The sequence below is a fragment of the Spea bombifrons genome, chromosome 8 (assembly GCF_027358695.1).
Source record: "Spea bombifrons isolate aSpeBom1 chromosome 8, aSpeBom1.2.pri, whole genome shotgun sequence".
NCBI lineage: Eukaryota > Metazoa > Chordata > Amphibia > Anura > Pelobatidae > Spea > Spea bombifrons.
Genome location: NC_071094.1, coordinates 2,757,415 through 2,782,736, shown reverse-complemented (window position 1 = coordinate 2,782,736; position 25,322 = coordinate 2,757,415). Strand labels below are relative to the sequence as shown.

The 25,322-nt window shown below is 41.4% G+C and overlaps 1 protein-coding gene across 1 annotated transcript in view; it reads left to right on the top strand.

The window, feature by feature from the left end:
• Positions 1–23,342, top strand: part of NOTCH1 (notch receptor 1) — a 39,820-nt gene extending 16,478 nt beyond the window's left edge. The window contains exons 3-34 of the mRNA XM_053472384.1: positions 1,774–2,039; positions 2,199–2,531; positions 6,261–6,383; positions 6,490–6,723; positions 6,987–7,142; positions 7,332–7,517; positions 7,815–7,928; positions 8,397–8,510; positions 9,749–9,982; positions 10,280–10,390; positions 10,830–11,022; positions 11,233–11,378; positions 11,472–11,585; positions 12,537–12,656; positions 13,196–13,348; positions 13,656–13,884; positions 14,011–14,212; positions 14,368–14,521; positions 14,680–14,864; positions 14,986–15,118; positions 15,246–15,503; positions 15,587–15,699; positions 15,964–16,532; positions 16,867–17,286; positions 17,419–17,567; positions 18,132–18,348; positions 18,582–18,672; positions 18,892–19,057; positions 19,579–19,877; positions 19,974–20,121; positions 20,228–20,325; positions 20,532–23,342. Coding sequence (XP_053328359.1) covers positions 1,774–2,039; positions 2,199–2,531; positions 6,261–6,383; positions 6,490–6,723; positions 6,987–7,142; positions 7,332–7,517; positions 7,815–7,928; positions 8,397–8,510; positions 9,749–9,982; positions 10,280–10,390; positions 10,830–11,022; positions 11,233–11,378; positions 11,472–11,585; positions 12,537–12,656; positions 13,196–13,348; positions 13,656–13,884; positions 14,011–14,212; positions 14,368–14,521; positions 14,680–14,864; positions 14,986–15,118; positions 15,246–15,503; positions 15,587–15,699; positions 15,964–16,532; positions 16,867–17,286; positions 17,419–17,567; positions 18,132–18,348; positions 18,582–18,672; positions 18,892–19,057; positions 19,579–19,877; positions 19,974–20,121; positions 20,228–20,325; positions 20,532–21,920 — 7,417 coding nt within the window. The 3' untranslated portion in view covers positions 21,921–23,342. The remainder of the gene's footprint in view (positions 1–1,773; positions 2,040–2,198; positions 2,532–6,260; positions 6,384–6,489; positions 6,724–6,986; positions 7,143–7,331; positions 7,518–7,814; positions 7,929–8,396; positions 8,511–9,748; positions 9,983–10,279; positions 10,391–10,829; positions 11,023–11,232; positions 11,379–11,471; positions 11,586–12,536; positions 12,657–13,195; positions 13,349–13,655; positions 13,885–14,010; positions 14,213–14,367; positions 14,522–14,679; positions 14,865–14,985; positions 15,119–15,245; positions 15,504–15,586; positions 15,700–15,963; positions 16,533–16,866; positions 17,287–17,418; positions 17,568–18,131; positions 18,349–18,581; positions 18,673–18,891; positions 19,058–19,578; positions 19,878–19,973; positions 20,122–20,227; positions 20,326–20,531) is intronic.
• The last annotated feature ends 1,980 nt before the right edge of the window (positions 23,343–25,322 follow it).

The following is a 25,322-nucleotide window of genomic DNA, read 5'->3' as shown; positions in this document are numbered from 1 at the left end:
TTTTTCCAATTATTCATTCTCTCATCTGTGTCTAGGTGAGTGACTGACCAGCCTATGGACTGTAGCAAGGCATGGTGGGTAAATTTACCTGGGCATACAGATATTTTGGAGACTATTTGTGAATTGAAAGAATTCCATTGTGACATACAGTTAAGGGTCAGCTGGTCCATCTAGTCTGTCCATTCTGAAGCCTCCATGTTTATTGATTTGTTTCCACTTTCTTGAATTCCCTATCTTTTAACACCTCCGCTGGCAAGCTATACCCTGTATCCACACCCTCTGAGTTAAATTATGCATTCGCACCCAATCGTGTCCATCCTCTGACTTCATATCATGCCTCTATTTACAAAAGAACACTGCCCTCCCGAACCATGATGGTTTCCATGGTGGTGCCTTCTATAGTGCAATATTTTTCCTTTTGATTATTTGCATGACTAATCTGACCCCATCAACAGCGACCAATCCACCAACGAAGATATCTTTGTTTTATGGAGTGAGTCTCATTTCATTGACTAAAAGGGTATGGCGCACATTTTTGCCACCAACCCTGCCGTCATTAAATGGACGATTTTTATTATCTTACCAAAGTGCTTTGGGTAGACTCGAGGAACTAATGAGCTGCTATTCAAGAGAGCTTGCAATCTGTTTTATGCCGACAGCAGATGTTTGCACAGATGTTCCAGTTGACCATAGGGATGGCCCTAAGGCAAAAGGCACGTGGCCATATCAATAGACGACTGTATTTCCCACGAACGTTCTACTAGTTTTCTCTCCGACACATGGCCTGGGATCCCTTAGAGACTCCCTGTTTGCGTTTGGTACTTCTGAGGTTGTTGAGCCATTCTACGTTAAATACCTGGTAGGGAGTTTGCGTCTTTGTTTGTTTAGTTTCCACTCTGTTGACTTTAGGTTTGGGAAGATCTGGAAGTGCTGATCCCAAACAATGATTGTTTGGCTGCCCAGCTGGTCCTGCAGAAACCATGGAGTAAATATCCCTTTAATCTCTTTAGTTCATGAGAATCACTCTGCTGGGGAAAGTGTTGTGATGGGAAAAATAATAATGGTAATAATTTAGGGATAAGAAGCTTCTGAAAGCTTTGTCTCTCTCTTACCCAGCTCATTAAATGGAAAGGCAGTTTCTGTCTGCTGCTCTCCCATGATTACCTGGCGTGAGTCATTGTTATTGCACCAAGTTTACTTAAAAATTTTAATCTTTTCAGTACCAGGAAAGTGAGCCAAGGATGAAGATTTTTTGGATGGGGGAGGGTCAATTTTTATGGCTATGGTGTTTTTTTTTGGGCATGGTATCCAACTGAAAGCCTATAACATGCCTTACAAAAATCTCCTTCGATGCGAATCCCATCTACACAAAAGAAATATTCTTTTATCACTGTTCAAAAAACAAAACAGACGACCAGTATATAAGTTTTGGTGATTGGAGAGGTTGTTTTTTTTTTTGTTTTGGTTCATGGTTCATGGAGAAAAACACTTTCTTTCAATCACTTAGAATGACTTGCAAGCCCTTCTGTTTTTTCACTGGATCGTTTCGATAGACTTGTTATAACTTGGGTGACATTTTTTATAGGTGCATCTGTGAAACTCGATGAGACGGGAAGGGAAATTCCCAGGGATTAAAAGTTTTTATGTAAAGAGTCAGAATGACTTTTAATAAGTGGCTCCTACCGGGTGGCCAATAAACGTTTTGTCTTAAAATTGCTTGCCCTGTTAATTTAACATTGTTCTGACGCTATATATATTTTTGTTTTGTTCTAGGTGTACCGGTTCCTATGTGGGAGAAAGGTGCCAGTTTCTGAACCCTTGCTTAAAAAATCAATGTTATAATTCCGGGACCTGCCAACCTGTGATAAGGGGGAATATTGTTGATTTTGTCTGCAAATGTCCTCTGGGGTACTCGGACAAAGTGTGCCTTACCCCTGGCGACCACCCTTGCGTTAACAACCCTTGTCGTAACGGAGGATCCTGCGAGTTACTACCCAGTCTAACGGAGTATAAGTGCCGATGTCCCCCTGGCTGGACAGGTATGTAAATCAGAAGTGGGGTAATTCTTCACACAATGGGAAATGGATTTTGCAATATGCATTTGTTTAAAATCTAAGAAATGATTTCCTTGAGTCATCTAAGATTAACCATGATGCCGCAGCTTAATGAACATTTCTTCTTTTGAATTGTTTTCCCAGGTGATTCCTGTCAGCAAGCAGATCCATGTGCTTCTAACCCATGCGCGAATGGCGGAAAGTGCATTCCGTTTGAGGCGCACTATGTGTGCCGGTGCACTGCAGGATTCCACGGACCTAACTGTAAACTAGACCACAATGAGTGCAACCTGAAGCCGTGCAGAAACGGCGGACTGTGCATCAATGAGATTGGATCCTACCAATGCGTGTGCAACAACAAGTTTACAGGGAAGAACTGCGAGATCCCCTACGTGCCGTGTAATCCGTCACCGTGCCAGAACGGTGGCACCTGTCGGCAGACCGATGACACCTCTTACGATTGCACGTGTCTTCCAGGTACCGATCTGTGTAATCTTTTGAACTTGCGTGGTTTGATCGCCGCATAATAGCGAGTGAAATTCCTGGCTTTGGGGGCATTAGCAGTTACAGTTGGGCCAAAGCCACTGAAAATTGGTTCTTTTTATAGCTTCCATATCACCATTGTTTTTTGGCCACCAGCAACAATAGCTGAGCTTTCATAGGAACTTTTGATGGAAATTGAGTGTGTATTTGTTAAAACATACAGTTTAGAAGAAAAACCTGTATTCTGGGTTTAACGTTCGACGGAGTGCAAAGAATGTTTTATCCAGGAACACCTGCATGCCTTCAAAGTGTATCTTGAAATGAGTAGAGGCGCGTGTCGGTATCAAAGTGCATCACGGCACTAACCACAGTAGCACTCGTGCAAGCAGACAGAGTAGTAGTAGCAGTAGTAGGCGCTGAGTAGTGTGAAAATGACACCGTTGTGGGGCTTATTCTACAATAATTCAACTTGAACGGCTGCAGTGTAGTGGATTAAACAAATTCCAGGGGATCCCAGTAAAAATGCATTTTGTAATAGACAAATACAACTCTTATATCTACTTTTTCTTCATAATTAAAAACGAGCTTTGGTAAGCATCTTCACCGGAACTTTACTCCTTGGCAAACCTGCGTAATGTTAACGGGTAGCGTTGGATGGCACAAAATGCGTTTCCGTCTTCTGCTCTCGTGTCCCGATTCCTTATCGTGACCTCTGTGATTGTTTTCGAGCGTTGCAAACAGGAAGCTCTTTGTTTATTAAACTAACAATTACAAACAAAGCGACCTCTACAATAGTAGGATATGCCAGTTTTGCTTTGAACTTTTGCCCTTGTACATATAGGCTGTGCAAAAATGTCAATAAAAAAAAAATGCCAAAGCTTCTCTGGGTAAGGGGAATTTTAAAGCTGTTCTGGGGCAAAGTTCTAGATCCGCAGTCACCGTGACAACGGATAGAATGTTCATACTGATCGCTCTGTATTTTGAGTTATGAGCTTTTTTTTTAATTTATGGGGATCGGATAATACTTTGGTTTCCTCCTCCGGCATCTTAAGTGTTAAAAGTTGTGAAATGATCTTTAAGTTTCAGTTGGATGCGTTACTTGAAATCCTATATTCTTTGCCTCAAGCCTGGTGCTTTTCCGATGAACGTCAGCATGTTACTTTTTCGGGAACGGCTCTCTGATTCACAAAATCACCGAGCTTTATTAAATTCTCAGAAGGAAGATCGTTCGTGACTCTAGGAGGGGTGTGAATAGGACGGTTCTAGAACAGGAAACTTCGACTTCACGAAACGGAAGCATCCTTCCTCTTAACCTTAGACTAAGCAATAAGATATTTGCGAGCCAAGTAGCTCAGTTAAAAGGACGACGGGACTTAATGTGAAGGTGACGTGGTGGCTTACATTGCCATATCAGCATCCACATTCTGGTTCCCAGGCTTCTGGAGGGGGGCTGTGCAGGGACATTTAATTTCATGTTAATTAAATGGTTGTCTGCAACTTACTGGATCTAGCAAACGTTTGCTTTAGTTCTAATTAATTGATACAAAAAATTACCAATTGTATAGTTAGCGTGTGTTTTTCGACAAACTATATCAGGTAAAATGAATTTACATGAGGCTGCATTGCGTTAGGTCATTCTGATCCTGTCACCACCCTAAAATGGGTATCTGAAAGATAAAAATGCAACCCAAGGGGGCGAGAAAGATGAACAGGGGCCATGCAAATTAAATGGTGGAATCACCACGGCAACATGGCACTAGAATCGACCGTTTCGTATAACCCCACTGTGCATAAAATGGTTAATCTTATTTTTGAACTTTGTAAAGTCCGTATTCTTTGTCCGGCGGCGAGATTATAAGAAACTAGAATTTCTTTTTGTTAAATCTGCGTTTACAACTTGACAATAGACGGCGGCAGGTACTTTATTAGTTGGGTAGAGAGATAATTCCCTCCACCCCCCCTCCTTCTTTCTCCCATTATATTATCTTGAGCTTAGGCATGTAAAGACTGGGCAAACATTAACCTTGATCGTACTTTGAAGCCTAATGTAACAAAAGGCGCGCAAGTTTTATGAGTTTGTCTAGCAGGTGTCTCCTGAATCACATGCGTTGTGGGCACAAAACCTACGTACGACGCGCAAGATCAAGGAATGAGGCGGTGGTAGCACTTAAGATCTAAAACAAGTGCAGGTATAAGGTTTATTTTTTTGTTTTGTTTTTTGCCGGACAAATTTAAGACATCAAAAGTTCACCTGAGCGTTAAGTTTATCTTTCAACTTTTACTTTTTTTTTTTTTTTATAGTGTTAGTAGTTGTTAAAATGCGGTTAAAACTAGTCCATACCTTGAAGGAACCAACAGTTCTTGCCAGCTGTTTTAAAAGCACTTAAAAGAAAAACTTGTTTTTGTTGTTGGGTAAACATAGGAGGATCGGATTGCAGTAATGTCGGCTACCTGCGTGTCCTACCTGGCCAAAGCTGCAGGAGCCGTGCAAATTAAAAAAAAAACGGCAATAGCCTCGTGTTTACCGTAAACATTGGGCTTAAACCCAAAACAAGAATGAAAAGTGGTTACATTGTCCATCTTTTTTAAATCTGTCAAGCAAAGGCTGTTTTGCATACCAGGTTGGTTCACGAGTTGGCGATATATTCGTTGGGTCAGAAGGCGTTTTCGGCTGATCAGAAAAATGTTTGGAGTGGGAGGCAATTTATAACCTTTTAGAATTCTCAGAAACCAGAAGAAATGTCTTATTTGCATTCATGGCAGGTCGTTACTCATAGCACCGCAGAAGTTCCATGCAGAATGTATATACTGATTTCTAGAGAAGTCTTGGTTAATTCTGCGAGCACCCTGGCGGATTCCTTTCAATTATACCAACCCTAAAAAGCGCGTACCTAATGTATTCCGATAAACTTTGAGTAGGGAACTTGACGGCTTTCCGAATAGAATACATGCTTTTTTTTTTTCTCTCAAGAAACTCCATATAATCCTTGGGCTGAAGAGCGAGTTTTTGAAATCCAATGTTTTTTTGGCTCCTTAAGGCATGGAGCTGAAGGCTTCTTTACCTTGCTCCATACTTAAGTTATAAGCAGTAGCCATATAAAGTTAATCAATAACTTGACACATGTTGGTCTTGTGGATGAAGTGCTAGCACCAAGTCTGGCGGCTGTACAAGAAGCCAATTTTACAGCCCCGATCAGAGTAACTTGCGTGTAGCGTGTGTCTTCCGGAGGGTTAAACGTTCAACGTGTGCGTCGGTATACGACTGTTTAGGAGATTGTGCGTAATGTAACCAATTGGAACCGAAGGGGTTTGCCAGCTTTGTTTGCAGCGATCACAGCAGAGCAAACACTTAAGTATTGTGTATAATAATAATAATACCTGAGCAGAGCGGTTATTTGAATGGCTGCACTTACAGAGTCACGGTAATTTAAGAATCGTGCCAAGCCGGTCCTATTCAGGATTTTTGTTGTAACTAATCCTGTGTGCCAGAATCCCTTAAAACTCTTATTCTATTGCTGTTGAGTAGGACATCATTTGCATTTTAGATGAGGACTAGGGCTAGATTTTCCATCCGAATCTACAGGTCAAGGTGGCACCAGTGATAGGGGGGAGGGGGACCCTCGAACATCTGGGTCTGCAAAGAAATTCTACTCGTTAATTTAAGGCAAGACACGTTTGCCAAAACATAAGTCTTGAAATTTTACTTGGTTGTTTAAATCCTAGGGTTTTCCGGCCAGAACTGCGAGGAAAACATTGACGACTGTCCAGGCAACAACTGTAGAAATGGAGGAACGTGTGTGGATGGTGTAAATACTTACAACTGCCAGTGTCCCCCTGATTGGACAGGTAAATTAATGCCGTATCAGCGCGTGAAGGACCAATGCGTTTGGCCCACTCTTTACTTACAGGCTGCTAAGAAAATAGTAAATGAAATGCTACTCTCGTCTTGTAGGTCAGTACTGCACAGAGGATGTGGACGAATGCCAGTTGATGCCCAACGCTTGCCAGAATGGTGGAACGTGTCACAACACTCATGGTGGATACAACTGCGTCTGTGTCAATGGCTGGACGGGTGAAGACTGCAGTGAGAACATCGACGATTGCGCAAACGCGGCTTGCAACGGTGGGGCCACTTGCCACGATCGAGTTGCTTCCTTCTTTTGCGAGTGTCCACATGGGCGTACAGGTAAAGTCAGTAAATGTGATACTTTGTATTGTGATATAGTCCACTACTGACATAGTCCCTGTTGTTTTTTTGGTTATGAACCACCACGTGAGAGTGGGGGGTATAGATGTCCCCCATTTCATATGATCATAGGAGAGAAATTTGGGACTAAATGTTGCTTTTTTTTTTTTTTGTGGTTTTATAACGCTGTTTAGGAGTCTAGTAGCAGATGTTTCCTTAGGAAGCGATGTTTAATGTTCTCTATTGCTTGTGCCATGTTACAGGGCTGCTTTGCCACCTTGATGATGCATGTATCAGCAATCCATGCAATGAAGGGTCCAACTGTGATACCAACCCAGTCAACGGAAAGGCGATTTGTACCTGTCCTTCTGGATATACCGGACCAGCATGCAATGATGATGTGAACGAGTGCTCGCTTGGTAAATTCCAGTCCTTTTTATACGAGTTTCTATTTATCCTTTTAGGTATAAAATAATGGTTTAATATTGGCTCATGTAAGCCGAAGAAATGCCATCAGCTAATCTATGCATGTTAAGTTTTATGTGGTACAAAACGATATACTAGATATTTTTGTAAGGCTTGATAATAACTGTAGGTCTTGTCTTCAGGCGCAAACCCATGTGAACATGCAGGGAAGTGCATCAACACCCTTGGGTCTTTCCAATGCAACTGTCTCCCGGGTTATGCTGGACCTCGCTGCGAAATCGACGTCAATGAGTGTCTCTCCAACCCGTGCCAGAATGATGCCACGTGTCTGGACCAAATTGGAGAATTCCAGTGTATATGTATGCCAGGTATGTGCCATCTAGATTTAATTGTAAAGAGGAGCTTTACTCAGACTTTGTGTCCTGTTATATTAAGAATGTATAACACTATGATGCCCTGATACCTAGCAAACGCATTAAGGGTAAGGGGGGGCACAGGGGTTTGGGACAGAAAGAGGGACTGGTCAGACTAAACGGGGACAATTAGAATCTATATGTGCAATAAAAAAACATCGGGAACGGAATGGCAAATACTTAAAAGGCTACTAACCCGGCTGGAACTTTGTGCCCTGCAGGTATAATAACGTTCTTTATTTTGTTATTTAGGTTATGAAGGGTTATACTGTGAAATCAATACAGATGAGTGCGCCAGCGGGCCATGTTTACACAACGGCAAATGCATTGACAAAATCAACGAATTTCACTGCGAATGCCTCACAGGTAAGACAAGCAATCGATAAACTGTCCCAGCTCACGGCCTTGGTTCTGCAGACAAGGTTAGGATTGATCCACGCCCCGAGGCAGCGCTCGACTGATGAGCTTGCGTTCGCTGTAAAATAACTCACAGGAGAAAACGTCTGTTTTATTATTGCCTTAAGCCTGTTGCTCATTAAAGGCCCTTGTTGTTGTGTTTTTACATGCCGGCTCTGTAACCATCTTTGCTTTCATGGTTTCATTGACCTCATACAAGTACAGAAAAGAATACTGAGCAAAGAATTACTCTCAGGTCCAAATAGGAACCTGCCAGGGTTCTGAGCTGGTAGGGGCGCCACCACCTGGTTGCCCATGTAAATAGCATGCATGTAGGAGAGGGGCGCCAGAGAGGCATGGTTCACTTGGGGCACTGGAAGCCCGAAGACTGCCCCTGGATCCAGCCCTAGGGTAAAAGTGCATGTGTTAATTTTTCAGGTTACAGTGGTCACTTGTGCCAGTATGACATTGATGAATGTGCCAGCACGCCTTGCAAGAACGGCGCCAAGTGTGTGGACGGGTCAAACGCTTACACCTGCGAATGCACTGAAGGTAAGGGGCTAACGCATGGCACTCTATAACCACGGCAGTCCTGAATGGGAGGGAGATCCGCAAATAGAGATTCTTCACCCAGTTCTTGGCATTTAAAGGGTAAACACTTGTGTCAGGGTACATTTGTTTTATTTTCCTTTTCCCCAAAAAACAAACTTTTTTTGGGGGGGGTTGCGAGTCCTTCTCAGCCTTTCTGAACCCCAAAAGTATATTTTAACTTTAAAGAGCATGCATAAAATATTTCTCCAAGAATCGTAAAAACCTCAAAAGCGCAATTCTTCATTAGCCATGAATTTCTTAATTTCTGCAAATGCGTAGTCAAAAAGATGAATGTGAAGCTTTGTGCACCAAAAATTCACTGCAACGTCCAAATTTCTTCCCCCGCAAGCATAATGTTCCATCGCAATCTGTTTTTTTTTATTATTATTCCAATAGCAGATGTGTAAAACCTCAGGGTTCAGAATTGCATGAAAATAAACCGCCTTGCTACAGTGGTGTCACCAGCAAAGAGAAATTTTTTTTCTTCGCTTACTCTCTTTTCATATCACAATAAAAAAAATAAATTAAAAAAAAAGGTTTTTTTTGGAACGGACAAAAAAAAAAATGCAAACCGCGGGAAAGTTTGGGACAGCAGCAAAGCAGGTCTTTGGTTGCACTGAGAAACTCAAGGAGTGATCTAGATTAAATGGTGACATGAGCCTCGCTGAGGGACAATGCATCTATTGTGGGCCAACTCTGCCACAGAATGTACGGCTGAATAACCCTTAATCAGGTTCCTGTGAATGCCAGGAAGAGATGAAAAGGAGCTTTTGGCCCCGACATGCAGCCAGTGTTTCACTTTGTCCTGAGCAATCTTTAAAGTGGCCAAAAAGCCATAAGACTTATTTTCATTTTATCTACGCTTCCATCCAACCCTTTAGAGGCAACTTTGGAAAGCCGTTCGGTGGCTTTATTTATTGTCGTTTCCTTGTAAAAGCAGAACTTGGAGAGGAATGACGGACTTTCCAAAATATGTAATTTATGAAAGAACGTTCCTATGAGTTAAACAAAACTTATGTAAGAGAATCTAGGAGTAAGAATTTTCTTTTTTTATTTTGCCATCTTGAAATGCATTTAACTCTTTAAATCTTCTCAAAGAAAACAAAAAATTTCCTCTTATAGCCAAATTTGAAAAATACAAATATTTCTGTTCTGGCTTCCTCGCCAAAGAGTTCTAATTCACGATAACTTGTATCCAGGTTTTGCCGGCCAGCATTGCGAAGTGGACATCAATGACTGTAACCCTGACCCTTGTCACTACGGTACCTGCAAAGATGGCATTGCCACCTTCACCTGCCTGTGCGACCCAGGATACACCGGGAGGCATTGCAAGATTAATATTGACGAGTGCCACAGCATGCCGTGCCAGAATGGGGGTGAATGCCAGGACAGGGATAACGGCTACATCTGCAGATGTTTAAAAGGAACCACAGGTTTGGAAAACTTCACTTTCACTGCAAAAGAATTGTTCTGTGGTTTTACGCACATTCGTGGCGCTGTTCTGTCTGTAGAATGTGGCGCAAGGGCTGTCCAAGCCCAGGTCTTGATAGCCACAAGCTTTTGAAGAGATATGCCTCGTTCATTCCAAATATACCCACAGAAATACAAAGAAGGATCCTTCATCTACCTACCAATTTTTAATTGATATTTTTTTTAATCCAAAGTAGATTGGATTGTTTAGAAAATTCTTAATATTCATAAGGTTTTTTTTTTTGTTTTTTATATTAAAGGGACAAACTGTGAAATAAATGTAGACGATTGCGCAAGTAATCCTTGTGATTCGGGGAAATGCATCGACAAGATTGACAGCTACGAGTGTGCGTGCGAACCAGGATACACGGGTAAGGAGGAAAACCATTTCGGGAAACAATGACCAACAGCCACTCGGCAAAACTCTTACTTGATAAATGATGCAACTGATTAAACTCAGAAAAACAGACCGGTTTTTAGGTGGCCTTTTCTAGCAAAATTTTAATCAGGGCACATACAATACGGAGTAAGTTATTCTGCGCTTATTCAAGGGTGCGCGTTAAAATCTGAATAGAGATTGAGCCGTGAAATAATGGATTCTCACTGTTGAGCATGTCGAGGATATTGTCTTTCATGGCTACCTGGCCACAGATCCCTTGCAAAGGTTTTTTTTTTTTTTTTTTTGATCCATGCGATATTCTCTTGTCTTTTTTACACCACATTTTTGCAAGCAACTGGGAGACTGAAAACATTTTTCTTTAATCTATCTATGTATATGATGCATACATTCTTCCTATCTTCTTTATTCAGGGAAGATGTGCAACATCAACATCGACGAATGTGCCAGCAATCCTTGCCGCAATGGTGGGACGTGTAAAGATGGCATTAATGGCTTCGCTTGTGTCTGTCCTGAGGGTTTTCAGGACCACATGTGTCTTTCTGAAGTGAATGAGTGCAACAGCAACCCTTGCATTCATGGAACCTGCCTCGATGGCGTCAACGGGTAAATAGCCAGTTATCTTTTTCCATAAAAACCCGGACAGACCCTCTTTTCATACACGACATTGTTAGTCTGTATCTTCGCGTCCTAACAAGCACGCAGCCAAGAAAAGACATTACCAGGGCCGCACGTTTTTAATTTAAGAGTATTTTTTCTAGATTTATGTTACGACTTTGAGGTGTTAACATTCCTTGTCCTGGTTGTGTTCTGTAGTTATAAGTGCGAGTGTGATTCCGGGTGGAGTGGTACCAACTGTGACATAAACAACGATGAATGCGAATCCAACCCTTGCATGAACGGTGGTACCTGTAAAGACATGACCAGCGGATACATCTGCACCTGCAGAGAAGGCTTCAGTGGTGAGTACAAGAACAGTGTTGGAGGCAAACACAGGTTGGCAAATGGGTCGGGGTGTGTTATGTTAACTCCGTGATTTCATTCTTCTTTTACAGGACCAAACTGTCAGACAAACATCAACGAGTGCGCTTCCAACCCTTGTTTGAACCAGGGGACGTGTATTGATGATGTGGCTGGTTACAAATGCAACTGTATGCTACCTTATACAGGTAAGTGGCTTAATTTGGACCCTGAGACTGTGTCTAAGAAAAAGCAAAGATAAAAAATACGGGGACCTTTTGCTTGTGAATTAAATATTTCATTTATGCCTATTTAGCTAGGGATCTAGTAACTGTACACTATAATTTACAGTTCTTTAGTAGAATTGTAATAAAAAGTGGGAAAATGGACATTTGTTTGGCTGTTCATTTTTAACATTTATTTTCATCGCTAGTCAGTTTTTTTTTCCTCCCTCATTGTTTCCGTTACTCTAAAGCACAAGAAAATATTATGATTGGAGAAAGTAGTTTTTTTTTTTTGTTTCCCTTGTCTCTTTCCAACGTCAACACATCTTGCCACGTTTTCAAAGAAAACATATATTGAGATTCTCAGTGGAAATCCTTTTCTGGATACATTTAAGGGAGGATCCTATGGAAAAATCCATCGCATTCTTTTTTTTTTTTTTACACTACAAGTTATTCCCAGCCAAAAAGTCTTCAGTGACCATAGCATTCATCGTTGGCAAAGGGATTTATTATTGACATAGATGAAGACTTGGGAAAAGCGGTTGAGTGGAATTTTAGCCTTCTAGGCTAACTTCCTGCTTCCTCTGCTATTAAAATGGCTGAACGCACAATTGGAGGAAATAGCTCTGAATTTCCTGCCTGGCCTGGATACCAGAGCAACAGATAGATGAGGGGGAGTTTTGGGAAACTGGCCTAACGGGGTAGACAGCTGACAAGCAAAATGAAAAAGTCAATTATTATTATTATTATTGATATATAACCACAATAACTAAACATGACCTATTATATCTTAGATCTTAATATTTTCTGATTTATTAATTTATTTTACATATTTTGGGGGGGTCAGGGAGTCCATAATACTTGACTAAACTGGGCTTATTTGACTGTTGAGTCTTGCGTATCTGCTATGCTTAGTTTTGTTCTGTGTTTTTGAAGGTGCTACATGTGAAGATGTTCTGGCTCCATGTTCCGGCAGTCCTTGTAAGAATGGTGGTAAATGCCAGGAATCGGAGGACTACGAGAGCTTTTCTTGCATGTGCCCCCCAGGATGGCAAGGTACATATGTAGACAGTTTAAAACAGTCAGTGTCCTACAAAAACTTCCTCCTGTCTCCTTGACCTCATCATATGGCATTCGAGTCCACTCCAACATATCCGATTGATCCTTACAGACTAGTGTAAAGTTGAATCGCTATTTTTCAATAGCTCTAAGGACTAGTGGACCGAGAGGTGCCGCACAGCATGGTACTTGGCTCTGATGTCTGTTGGTACCAATAGAAGACCGATAACTGTAAACCAGTATACCTGGACATTAATATGAAAGAGGCAGCCTCAACCCAGCAGGTTCAGTTGATGATAAAGTTATTAGAACGGTTGGGGTTAGAGTTTGGAGAGCTTGTACTTGGTGGTGCCTGATAGCCTCGTTTTAGTCTTTTCTTAATATTCTTTGTAACCTGTGATTCCAGGAGCACTTTTATTCATTTATTTTAAAACAAAAAGTGTCTTCTTCCAGCTCAACACAGCTTTTTTTTTTTGTTTCTACTTGTGCTTTGTTTCTTGTAAATTAATCTAACACAATCATTCTGTTCTTCAAAGGACAAACGTGTGAGATAGACATCAACGAATGTGTTAAAAGTCCGTGTCGAAACGGCGCAGTGTGCCTGAACACAAACGGAAGTTACAGGTGTAGCTGTAAAGCTGGATATACCGGGAGGAACTGTGAGACTGACATCGATGACTGTCAGCCAAGTGAGTGTCTACACGTTGGTCAACAACCTTCAAAGACTCTTTCGTACATGGCGCTCTCTGCAGTTGTATATAGCCTATAATTTATTTCAAGAACATTTTAGCCACCATCCCCTTTGCCATTACAACTTTTTTGAAACTTTGGTTGTAAGACACCGATGATCTGACCCCTTTACATTAATATTCTCGTTTACCCACTTTACATCTTTACTTCTCCGTTGTTCCAAACTTTTCTTGAAAAAAAAAAAGTGGAAACGAGTGACCGGTACTTTGGAAATGAGTTAATCCTTTATTTTTATTTAATCTGTAGATCCATGCCACAATGGAGGTTCCTGCTCGGACGGAATTAACGCTTTCTTCTGTAATTGCTTGGCTGGGTTCCGTGGACCAAAGTGCGAGGAAGATATCAACGAATGTGCCAGCAATCCATGCAAGAATGGGGCAAACTGCACAGACTGTGTAAACAGCTATACATGCACCTGCCCCTTGGGATTTAGCGGCATCCATTGTGAAAATAATACCCCCGACTGTACAGAAAGGTATCTGTCACCCTTCAGTATATATACGTACATCTACCAGTTTTACGCCTAATTATTAGTGCATGATGGATTAGTCTGTTAAATGCCATTTTTCATGGTTATTGAAACAATTTTATTAATTTTTAGCTCCTGCTTTAATGGTGGAACCTGCGTGGATGGAATCAATACGTTTACTTGCCTTTGCCCACCTGGATTTACCGGAAGTTACTGCCAGTATGATATTAACGAATGTGATTCTAAGCCATGTCTGAATGGGGGCACTTGCCACGACAGTTATGGTACCTACAAGTGCAGCTGTCCTCAAGGGTACACTGGACTCAACTGCCAGGTAAAGACCCCCCCCCAAACCCATCTGCCTAACATTCAATGCACTCTAGAGATCAAAAAGACTTCTGGATTCCGGAGTAAGATCAATGATTAAATATCTAGCATGTATGTATTATCCCATGTATAACCCCAAGGTATGTTTGATTGCTTCCCCAGAATCTGGTGCGCTGGTGTGACTCCTCGCCGTGTAAGAATGGGGGGAAGTGCTGGCAGACCAATAACCTTTACCGGTGTGAATGCAACAGTGGCTGGACAGGACTTTATTGTGATGTCCCAAGTGTGTCCTGCGAGGTGGCTGCAAAGCAACAAGGTATGTTTTAAATGAAACATTTGATCCTCAGCAAGGATGCACGATTCTAATGACAGTAAAGGGCAACAAAGGTTATGTTTCCAACACTAAACACATTCAATTCTTCCGTGGTTCTTATTTTATACATTCTGAGGTGGATCTGTATGTGTTCTTTACAGGAGTGGATATAGCTCATCTCTGTCGGAATTCCGGGATATGCAGAGACACCGGAAACACTCACTTCTGCCTTTGTCAGGCTGGATATACTGGCAGCTATTGTGAAGAACAAGTCGACGAGTGTTCCCCCAACCCATGCCAGAATGGGGCCACTTGCACGGACTACTTGGGTGGTTACTCTTGCGAGGTAGGTTGACTTAATTACTGAAGCCAGGCCTGCCCAATAAATAGTTTAACTTGTATCCAGCGATGTGAAATGCATTGGGATTTTTCCGAATGTTACGGTAACATTTCTTTGCTCCTTTCAGTGCGTTGCAGGCTATCATGGAGTTAATTGTTCAGAAGAAATCAATGAATGTTTGTCACACCCATGCCAAAATGGAGGGACCTGTATTGACCTCATCAATACGTACAAATGCTCCTGTCCCAGAGGAACACAAGGTGAGAAGATGTTGTGTCTATGACCTGTCTCCTTGTTTTTTTGGGATTATGCACACTTGTATCTGTCATTAAAGTAGACTGAATACTCCAACATTTTCCTATCTTATATATATATTTTCATTTCTAGGAGTCCATTGTGAGATCAACGTGGATGACTGCACTCCTTCATATGATGCCATCAGCTTTGAACCCAAGTGCTTCAACAACGGCCAGTGCATAGACCGAGTCGGGGGCTACAGCTGCATCTGCCTCCCTGGATTTGTGGGTGAACGCTGTGAAGGTGACGTGAACGAGTGCCTCTCTAACCCATGTGATGCCCGAGGGACACAAAACTGTGTACAATTGGTGAACGACTACCGGTGTGAGTGTAGGCAAGGATTCACAGGTAAGAAAAGCTCTTATCTGGCCACATGCTTGCTTTTTTTCACGTGAACATCTAGAAACCAAACACTGCTGTACATTTAACAGGGAGGCGGTGTGACTCTGTGGTGGACGGCTGCAAAGGGACAACCTGCAAAAATGGAGGAACGTGCGCAGTTGCGAGCAACACAGAACGTGGATTTATATGTAGATGCCCTCCTGTAAGTATCCACATAGACAGCATCCTTTCTTTCCTACCACCATGGGAGTAGATCCTGCTGCCCACAGGGAATGTGGGTTTTAAAGGCTTAGATTGGTTAATGCAGCAGCCAACGAGAGCTGGAATTTCGGCTTTGCCTTTGTCCGGGAAGCTGTACACTTTTCTAATAAAGGGCACAACGCTGCTGTTTTGCACTGGTTAGGCCATGATTCGACAGTACCCTACATTGGACACTGTCATTAAATTAATCCTTTTGCTTTTCCAGGGCTTTGATGGCGCAACCTGTGAATATGACTCCCGAACATGTGGTAACCTGCGTTGCCAGAATGGTGGAACCTGTATATCTGTGAGCAAGACCCCCACATGTGTATGCATTGATGGGTTTACCGGCCCTCTGTGCCAGTACCCAGTAACTAGTCCTTGTAATTCAAACCCCTGTTACAATGGAGGCACCTGTAAATTTGTGTCCGAGGCCCCATTCTACCAGTGCCTTTGTCCCAGGAATTTCAACGGTCTTTACTGTCACATATTGGACTATAGCTTCGGCGGAGGACAGGGACAGGATATTGTCCCACCCAAAATTGAAGAACGTTGCGAGATAGCTATGTGCGCCGAACAAGCTGGCAACAAGATCTGCAATGCCAACTGCAACAGCCATGCCTGCGGATGGGACGGAGGAGACTGCTCTCTCAACTTCAACGACCCTTGGAAAAACTGTACTCAGTCTCTACAGTGCTGGAAATACTTTAACGATGGAAAGTGTGACTCGCAGTGTAACAACGCAGGGTGTCTTTACGACGGTTTTGACTGCCAGAAGGTGGAAGTTCAGTGCAAGTAAGTGTGAATTAAAGATGAAAGAACTGAATATTCTTGGTCTGTCAATGCTGGTCTGGTTTGGGGAAGCTTTTTCAAGGGATAACACCAGGATAGAAATGTTTTCTTTTTTTTTCTTTTTCTCCACAACATGAATCTGGGTTCTTCTACGCGGAAGTAGTTTAACAGTTTTGGAGCATCTTTCATGTTTGTGATAGTGAAATGTTTCCCTCAGAGGTCCATAGTCAATTTAAACATGATCTTGGGGTTTCTTCTGCTGATTTTGGAATTTTGAAGTAAGTCAGGTTTTACACATGACATACGCTTAACTGAACCCAACTTTTAATTTCTACAGCCCACTCTATGATCAGTACTGTAAGGATCACTTTCAAGATGGTCACTGTGACCAAGGCTGTAACAATGCGGAATGCGAATGGGATGGCTTGGATTGCGCCAACAACATGCCAGAAAAGCTTGCGGAAGGCACCTTGGTGCTGGTTGTCCTAATGCCACCAGAGAAGCTGAAAAACAACTCCTTCAATTTCCTTCGCGAACTGAGCCGCGTCCTCCACACCAACGTAGTGTTCAAGAAAGATGTTAAGGGAGAATACATGATCTTCCCATACTACGGTAACAAAGAAGAACTGAAGAAACACCACATTAAAAGATCAGCTGATAGCTCGTCGGAGGCGCCCACAGCCATCTTCAGCAAAATGAAGGACTCATTGATACCTGGAAGACACCGCAGGGAGTTGGATCAAATGGAAGTCAGAGGGTATGTAACATGACACCCAATTTTGTGATTAATATGGCTTTAAATATATATTTTTCTTCCATGGGCTGGAGTTTTTAATTCATCTTGTTTTACATATTCCTTTAACATTTTTACCATGATTTTGTTTTTTAGATCCATCGTATACCTTGAAATAGATAACCGGCAATGCTTCCAAGCCTCTTCCCAGTGTTTTGACAGCGCAACAGATGTTGCTGCATTCCTGGGAGCCCTGGCGTCTATCGGCAGCCTGGATATCCCATACAAGATCGAAGCTGTGAAGAGTAAGTGTTGTCTCAAACCATCTTTCTAGAAATGGCTCCGAAACGGGTGCCAAAAATTAACACCAATCCAACTCATGACCCATGTCATAACCTAGGCCTTGTTTTGCGCACCTCCGTAAATAAACAGCCCTTTTCTTTTCTTTAAGTGGATTTATATCAGAATCATTAATTGCCTTAAAAAAGACAGAGAGAATGAGAAAAATTGATCAAAAGCATACACAAGGTGTTGGAGATTGTATCTTCGAAATCCCTCCTTAAATCCTCTGTCTTAACAGCTCAATGAAAGCGCAGTGATGTGAAGTTCATTAATCCTTTTCTTTAAAGGAGTAAAAGTACAGCTGTCTCTGGGTATTGTCGACTAGTGCAAGAGAGACTTTAAGGCTATTTTGCAATTCTGATTAATAGCGTAAAATGACCTTATTTTTGCAATGATTTTTTTCCTTCTTCGACAGATTACGCTGACTGACTCTTTATTAACTAATATCGCTTCATTTCCATTTGGTTTGCCAGTTAGAAAGGCAGCTTTATTTTCTGCATTCCTGATCTTGTTCTGCTCTTCTCCAGGTGAAACTGTGGAACCCAAGACTAATTCTACACTCTACTCTGTGTTAAGCGTGGTTGCTATTCTGGTTTTGTTGGCCTTCGTATTTGGAGGAATAATGGTGAATAAGAAAAGACGTAGGGAGCATGGACAGCTCTGGTTCCCGGAGGGTTTCAATCCAAAAGAATCAAACAAAAAGAAACGCCGGGAACCCCTCGGGGAGGACTCTGTCGGGTTAAAGTAAGCAATAACATTTTTAAATCTTGGCTATTGTGTGTCGTCTCAATGAATAGAACTCAACTGGAATTTTAGATCCTTACATTTATCTCTGTTGTTTACTATATCATTTATTTTAATGTCCAAGCAGCTATATTACTGCTTTTAGGGTTTTATGCATATTGACTTATGATGCTAAATTTAGAATATTTACAAAAGAAGAAATTAACGTGAAACCAATGTTTCCTTCTTTACAGACCTTTAAAAAATGGCGCTGATGGCTCTTTGATGGACGACAATCAAAATGAGTGGGGTGATGAGGAAACTTTGGAAAACAAGAGGTTTAGGGTAAGTTAAAAATGTATTAGAGGAACTTAATTTTTGTTAAAATGTTAAGACACCTGCAGTTGTACAGTAGTTTCACAGTTTAGTAACAATATTCACCTCTGAGATGGTGGTTTAATAATTTTGGGATCAACTGAAGATTTTGTCCATGTGTGGGTTAGTATTGTAATATGGTAATTGTTGAACCTTTAAATGATTTCTATGGTTTTATCTCGGCTGTAGTTTGAAGAGCAAGTGATGTTGCCGGATCTCAGCGATCAAACAGACCACCGTCAGTGGACTCAGCAGCACTTGGATGCAGCCGATCTCCGCATTCCGTCCATGGCACCCACCCCACCTCAGGGAGAGATCGATGCCGACTGTATGGATGTCAATGTGCGCGGTCCAGGTAAATAAAACATTACTTCATCTCTTGCAGTGCTGTATTCTTTATCTGCAAATCTTTAAAATGCTATACATTTGCAGTAGCAAGGTAACTCCAACACGTTATATTATCTTAACATATCCGTGTCTGGACTATAACAAAAATGCTTTGTTTTTAATTTAACAATACAGAATCATGAAATAAGAAAAATATACATATCTCGTAAAGTGTTTCTTACTAATTTAAAAGGCAGTATTCCTTTTGTTTGGCGATGTTAAAATATTCCAAAAAAATGTACTCCTCAAATATTTTCATATATTATAAGCGCTTCAATATATATCACTGTTCCATTCTTTCCCAAAAGCCACATTTTCTATGCTTTTATAATCTTTGAATGAGACGTCTTAAAGATATGGGTGAGCTAACATCCCCTTACATACAAATGCACGATCCACAGAAACCAGAACCCTCAGATTTGCCAACACATTTTATATTATGTAAATAATGTTTTTATATTAAAGTAACCAAAATGTTTGTCTTTATAGATGGTTTCACGCCTCTCATGATAGCAGCATGCAGCGGAGGAGGCCTGGAGACAGCGAACAGCGAAGAAGAAGAGGATGCGTCGGCCAATATGATTTCAGACTTCATCGGTCAAGGTGCCAACCTTCACAATCACACCGACAGAACTGGCGAAACTGCCCTACACTTGGCAGCACGATATGCCCGGGCTGATGCAGCCAAACGTCTCCTTGAATCTAGTGCAGATTCCAACGTTCAGGATAACATGGGAAGGACTCCTCTTCACGCTGCTGTTGCGGCTGATGCTCAAGGTGTTTTCCAGGTACGTTTATCAATTTAATGCACGAGTAAGAGAAAATGTTTGGATTGTATTGTTTCTGGAATTTCCTTTTGTAATTTGATTCTTTTTGTTTGACAGATACTCATTCGGAACCGAGCTACTGACTTGGATGCTCGTATGTACGATGGCACCACGCCACTCATTTTGGCAGCTCGCTTGGCAGTGGAAGGCATGGTGGAGGAACTGATCAATTCTCATGCAGATGTAAACGCAGTTGACGAGATGGGTAAGTGACTTGTCCTTACGTAGCACACACATTTCACCGTTATGTGCCCAAGCACGGCATGCATTAGACGTTCTAAATGTTGGTTTTCTCTCTCTTCTGCACACAGGAAAATCTGCCCTACACTGGGCGGCAGCTGTAAACAACGTAGATGCTGCAACCGTTCTTCTGAAGAATGGGGCCAATAAGGATATGCAGAATAACAAGGTAACTATCAGAAAATTTCTGTGGTGCAGCTGAGTTTGATTGCATTACAAGTGCAATGAAATTCTCCCCAAGACCAGTAACTCTGGTTTTGCTTCAAGTTATCGATATAGTAGAGAGAGACCAATTGTGTATGATCCTCTGTTAAGCATCTTTCATAAAGCTCAGGGTCTGTCATCAGCTTCTGATTACCTATTTTTCTTATGTAGGAAGAGACACCTCTGTTCCTTGCAGCAAGAGAAGGAAGCTATGAAACAGCCAAGGTTCTTCTTGATCACTATGCAAATCGAGATATCACAGATCACATGGACAGGCTTCCTCGCGACATTGCACAAGAACGCATGCACCATGATATTGTCCGGTTACTGGATGAGTATAACCTTGTGAGGAGCCCGCAGCTGCACAATGGTCCACTGGGTGGACAAACTTTATCACCTCCCATCTGTTCCCCTAATGGGTACATGGGAAATATGAAGCCATCAGTCCAAGGAAAGAAAGCTCGCAAGCCAAGTGCCAAGGGCCCAGGATGCAAAGACTCAAAAGATATTAAAGCAAGGAGGAAAAAGTCTCAAGATGTAAAAAATTGTATCCTGGATTCGAGTAGCTCCGGAGTGTTGTCTCCAGTTGATTCTTTGGAGTCACCACATGGGTACTTGTCAGATGTGGCATCTCCACCGTTGATGACATCCCCTTTCCAACAGTCTCCTTCAATGCCTCTGAACCACCTCACAACAATGCAAGAATCTCACCTTAGCATGAATCATCTGAACATGGCTGGAAAGCAGGAGATGTCGGTCGGCAACCCCAACAGAATTGCCTTCGATTCCATGACTTCTCGTCTCAGTCACTTACCTGTGTCAAGTCCCAGTGCTGTGTTGAACAACGGGTCTGTGCAGTTTACAATAGGAGGATCTTCGATGAACGGGCAGTGTGACTGGTTAACAAGGCTGCAAAACGGCATGGTCCAAAACCCATATAACATCATGAGGAGTAACATGCCGCAAGGAGGTCACCAGCAAACCCAATCTCTACAGCACAACATGATGTCTAATGTGCATAATGGTTTGCAAGCTCAGATGATGAGCTACCAAGCAATGCCCAACACGAGGCTGACTAACCAACCTCATCTCATGCAGGCTCAGCAAATGCAGCAACAGCAAAACTTGCAGCAGCAGAGTGTGCAGCAGCCTCAACAGCACCGCAGTTTAAACCCTAGTGCCAGCGCTCACATCGCAGCCACATTTTGCAACAGCGACTTAAGTCAGCAAGATATGCAGCAACTGACGAGCAATAACATGCATGCGATAATGCCCCAGGACACACAAATCCTGACATCGTCCCTGCCCACCACGCTTACCCAGTCTATGACCACCACGCAGTTTTTAACTCCTCCGTCGCAGCATAGTTACTCTTCCCATATGGACAACACACCCAGCCACCAGCTCCAGGTGCCAGATCACCCATTTCTGACACCATCTCCAGAATCTCCTGACCAGTGGTCAAGTTCATCACCTCATTCTGATTGGTCGGAGGGTATTTCGAGCCCGCCTACAAGTATGCAGTCACAACATGCTCACATTCCCGAGGCCTTCAAGTAGATAATACTTATGAGGGACCTTAACAGAAAGATATATTTGTTTTGGTCAATTTAAGACACTGGGATAGACTAATGGACAGTTTTATACTTTTCTTTTTTACAAAAGAGATCAGAACATTTAACTTTTTTAGTATTTATTTATATACTTTTAAAAAGAACACTGCCTTTTTATTTATATGTTTTTGTTTCCATTGTTTGGAACATCTTTTTTTTTTTTTACATTTTAGAATTTTTATGATATTCCTTCCTTTAGAAAAAGGTTTCTGTCTAACATTGTGCAAATTTTATAACAAAGACTCTTGATATGGAAAATGGCAATTTTTATTTATTATTTTTTAGTCAGAAAAAGCACGCGGGACACATTGGTTATGTTTATAAAAAGAAGCAAAAAAAAATATAGAATTCCTGTTCCCTTGACTAGGCGAAGATCTCTTTCAAAGGACTATACAATATGTTTAACTGTTCAGTATTACAACCTTTTGTAACCTGAGCTGGGATGTTTTTCTTCTATTTTGCAATCTGAAACTTTACATCCAAACATCGACTAAAAGAAGAAGAAGAAAAAGAAGAAGAAAAAGAATAGTGCAGAGAGAAGACCTCATCCCTTGGACTTCTATATAAGCTTTGAATCAAGGATATACTTTGTGTGATTCCCAACAGACATTTCATTCGGAGACTTTCCCACTTTTTTTTCCTTAATGTTTTTGTAAATACTGGAGAAAAATGAAACGCAGCATATAAACTGAGCAGACTGTGGTAGATTTTGCTGTGCGTTTGACAAGATACGACTCTTGGGTAATTCAAACTGCATTTGTACTTTTATATTTTATCGTGGGTGTCTAAGTGTAAGATGCCAATCCTTGGGTCCCTTGCGTTTCGAAAGGGTGCTGCGGTAAGAAAAACACAAGCATGTGATCTTTGGTACAAGCCTGTGGCATAACATTTTCTGTATCTGTAAATATAATATAAAGGATTTTGTTTTAAAAAATCTATATGCATGTCCTGATTGCATCACATATCAGGTTAGAAGTGCCTGGGTATAAACGCCCTTCAAACAGATAAATGGAGTACTATACAATCTGCGACGACCAACCCTCTCTTCCGTGGTTCGTTCAGCTTAATGTTTATTTGAACAAAAAATGTAAAGACGTTGAAAAATTATATTTACAGGTGTGATTTTCATGTTGGTGATTCATTACGTACAACTCTAATAGGATATGATGATAAGAGTCGGGCAGATCAATGTATCCCATGTTGTAAAAAGAAAAAAAAAAACCTTAGGCTATAGTATTGAATAAAAATCTTTTAAAAAAAATTGTATCTACCTTTTCAAAGCTGTAGTTTCACAAAAAGATGTATTTTTCTGTTAAATGCTTTGTAAATGTATGTTTTCTTTTGTTATAAATAAAACCATGCAAAGCAATATTTCTGGCGTGTGAAATTTCATGTTTCAAAAAGATTTCGCCAAATATGGCTGGTAGGTTCTCGTTATTGTTGAATACAATAAATATATCATTCGGAACAACTTGGTATTTGCTAAAGTAGACTTGTCTTCGGGAGTCTCTAGAACCCCTTGGCCGCTTGGTCACTGCTGACTTCCGTGTTCAGTCTGTTGGGCGCTACAGGGTTTAGCTGTGAATTTGAGTTTGGCAATACATTTACAAACTTGAACCCATGTTTGCTTATGACAAAAATGATCACAGAATTCTGTAAAAATGTCTTTTTATTTAATGGGACACATTTAATGGCCGCTCCATAATCCCTGGATATAAACCAGGTGGTCCCCCCCCTTCTTCGACTTGCGTAGGAAGCTGTCAGATGAAAATAGCCGTAAATACATTTGGATTCCGAGATCTATATTTACGAACTTGACGATTGAGAAAAGAGGAAGAAGAGGCGTCTTATTGGTTCCTGAATCTAAAATAGCGTAGAGAAGATCCTATTCCTTCAACGCACAGGAAATATTTTTTTAAAATATAAATGTTTGCAACCTGTCTTCAGCTCCCGTTGCTTTTCTTCTCGGAACGAGGATGTTCTTTATACGTCTGAAGATTAGGCTTGTGCTAAATAAAGCGATATTTGTTTTGTTTTCTCCCATAAGGGGTCTAGACATCCCTTCTGGGGAAGTGAGTCATTCCGTTCTGTGTTTCCAGGGTTTATTGGTTTCTCGGGGCTTTGCTAATCACTGGGGAAGCCTGAAATTCATTGATCACTTGCGCTTATCTCTCAAAAAAAAAAATGACTGCCCTCATTATCAGTCCAGCTTAATTGGCCAAACATGTCCGTTTGCATCATATTAAAATACAGGCCACTTCATGGCACGGAAATAATGTCACGAAAAATCAGAGACAAACAGCTTTCTCTAAAAGCTTTACTCGGTAGCATAAATAACTATCTATATATCATCAAGCGAGGATCAAACCAAGCTGGGACACTTGGTAGCTACGCACATGAGAACATGAGTGCCCCGTTGAGAATAGCTCATTAATTTAGTTTAAAAGCTGTTGAAAAGCTTTATAACTACAGTATTTGGAACATAACCTGTTTTTTTTTTTATCAAGGGAATGTTTAATTCCCTTCCCTTACCCGAGAATAGGCAATGATAGGTCGGAAAATTCTTCATGCAAACACATGTGCTGCGTTTGTGCATTTACATCATTTGAGCAAAGTAAAATGACAGTGCAAGCTTTTACATAATTCATATGTTATGTCCGGGTATGTCTCGCACTTCTCTTACGGAATCTGATTCTACCCCATGATGAGGGCAATGTTCATGAGTATGTCTCCCTCTAGTGGTTTAATTGGAATCATCAACCGTATTTGCTTGATTATAAGACGACCCCCAAAATTTGAATGATTAGAAAAAAAAGAAAAAGCCTGAATATTAGACTACTCTATAGGAAAAAGGTTTTACTAGTAAATATTAATTCACATGTAAATTTTTTTTTCATATTTTATAAAAACTATGAAACAAATGCATTTTTTGTTTTTATTTCCTTTTATTTGCCAACTTTCCCCCTAGTTATGCACATCTGCTCCATGGCTTGCTACTCTGCCTCCCAGATATGCCTTATACCCCCTTATATGCTACTCTGCCTCCCTGATATGCCACTCTGCGCCCCCTGATATGCCTTATACCCCCATATATGCCACTCTGCCCCAGATAATCCTTATAGCCCCTATATGCCACTCTGCCCCCCAGTTATGCCTTATACCCCCTATTTGCCACTCTGCCTCCCTGATATGCCTTATACCCCCCTATTTGCCAATCTGCCCCCCCCCCCGATATGCCTTATTCCCCCACCATTTGTAATGGTCTTGTCTAAGACTCAAGAGCCACGTGCCACATGATTTAATACAATAAATATACAAGACAGTGTTAAAATATAATGTATTAAAACAA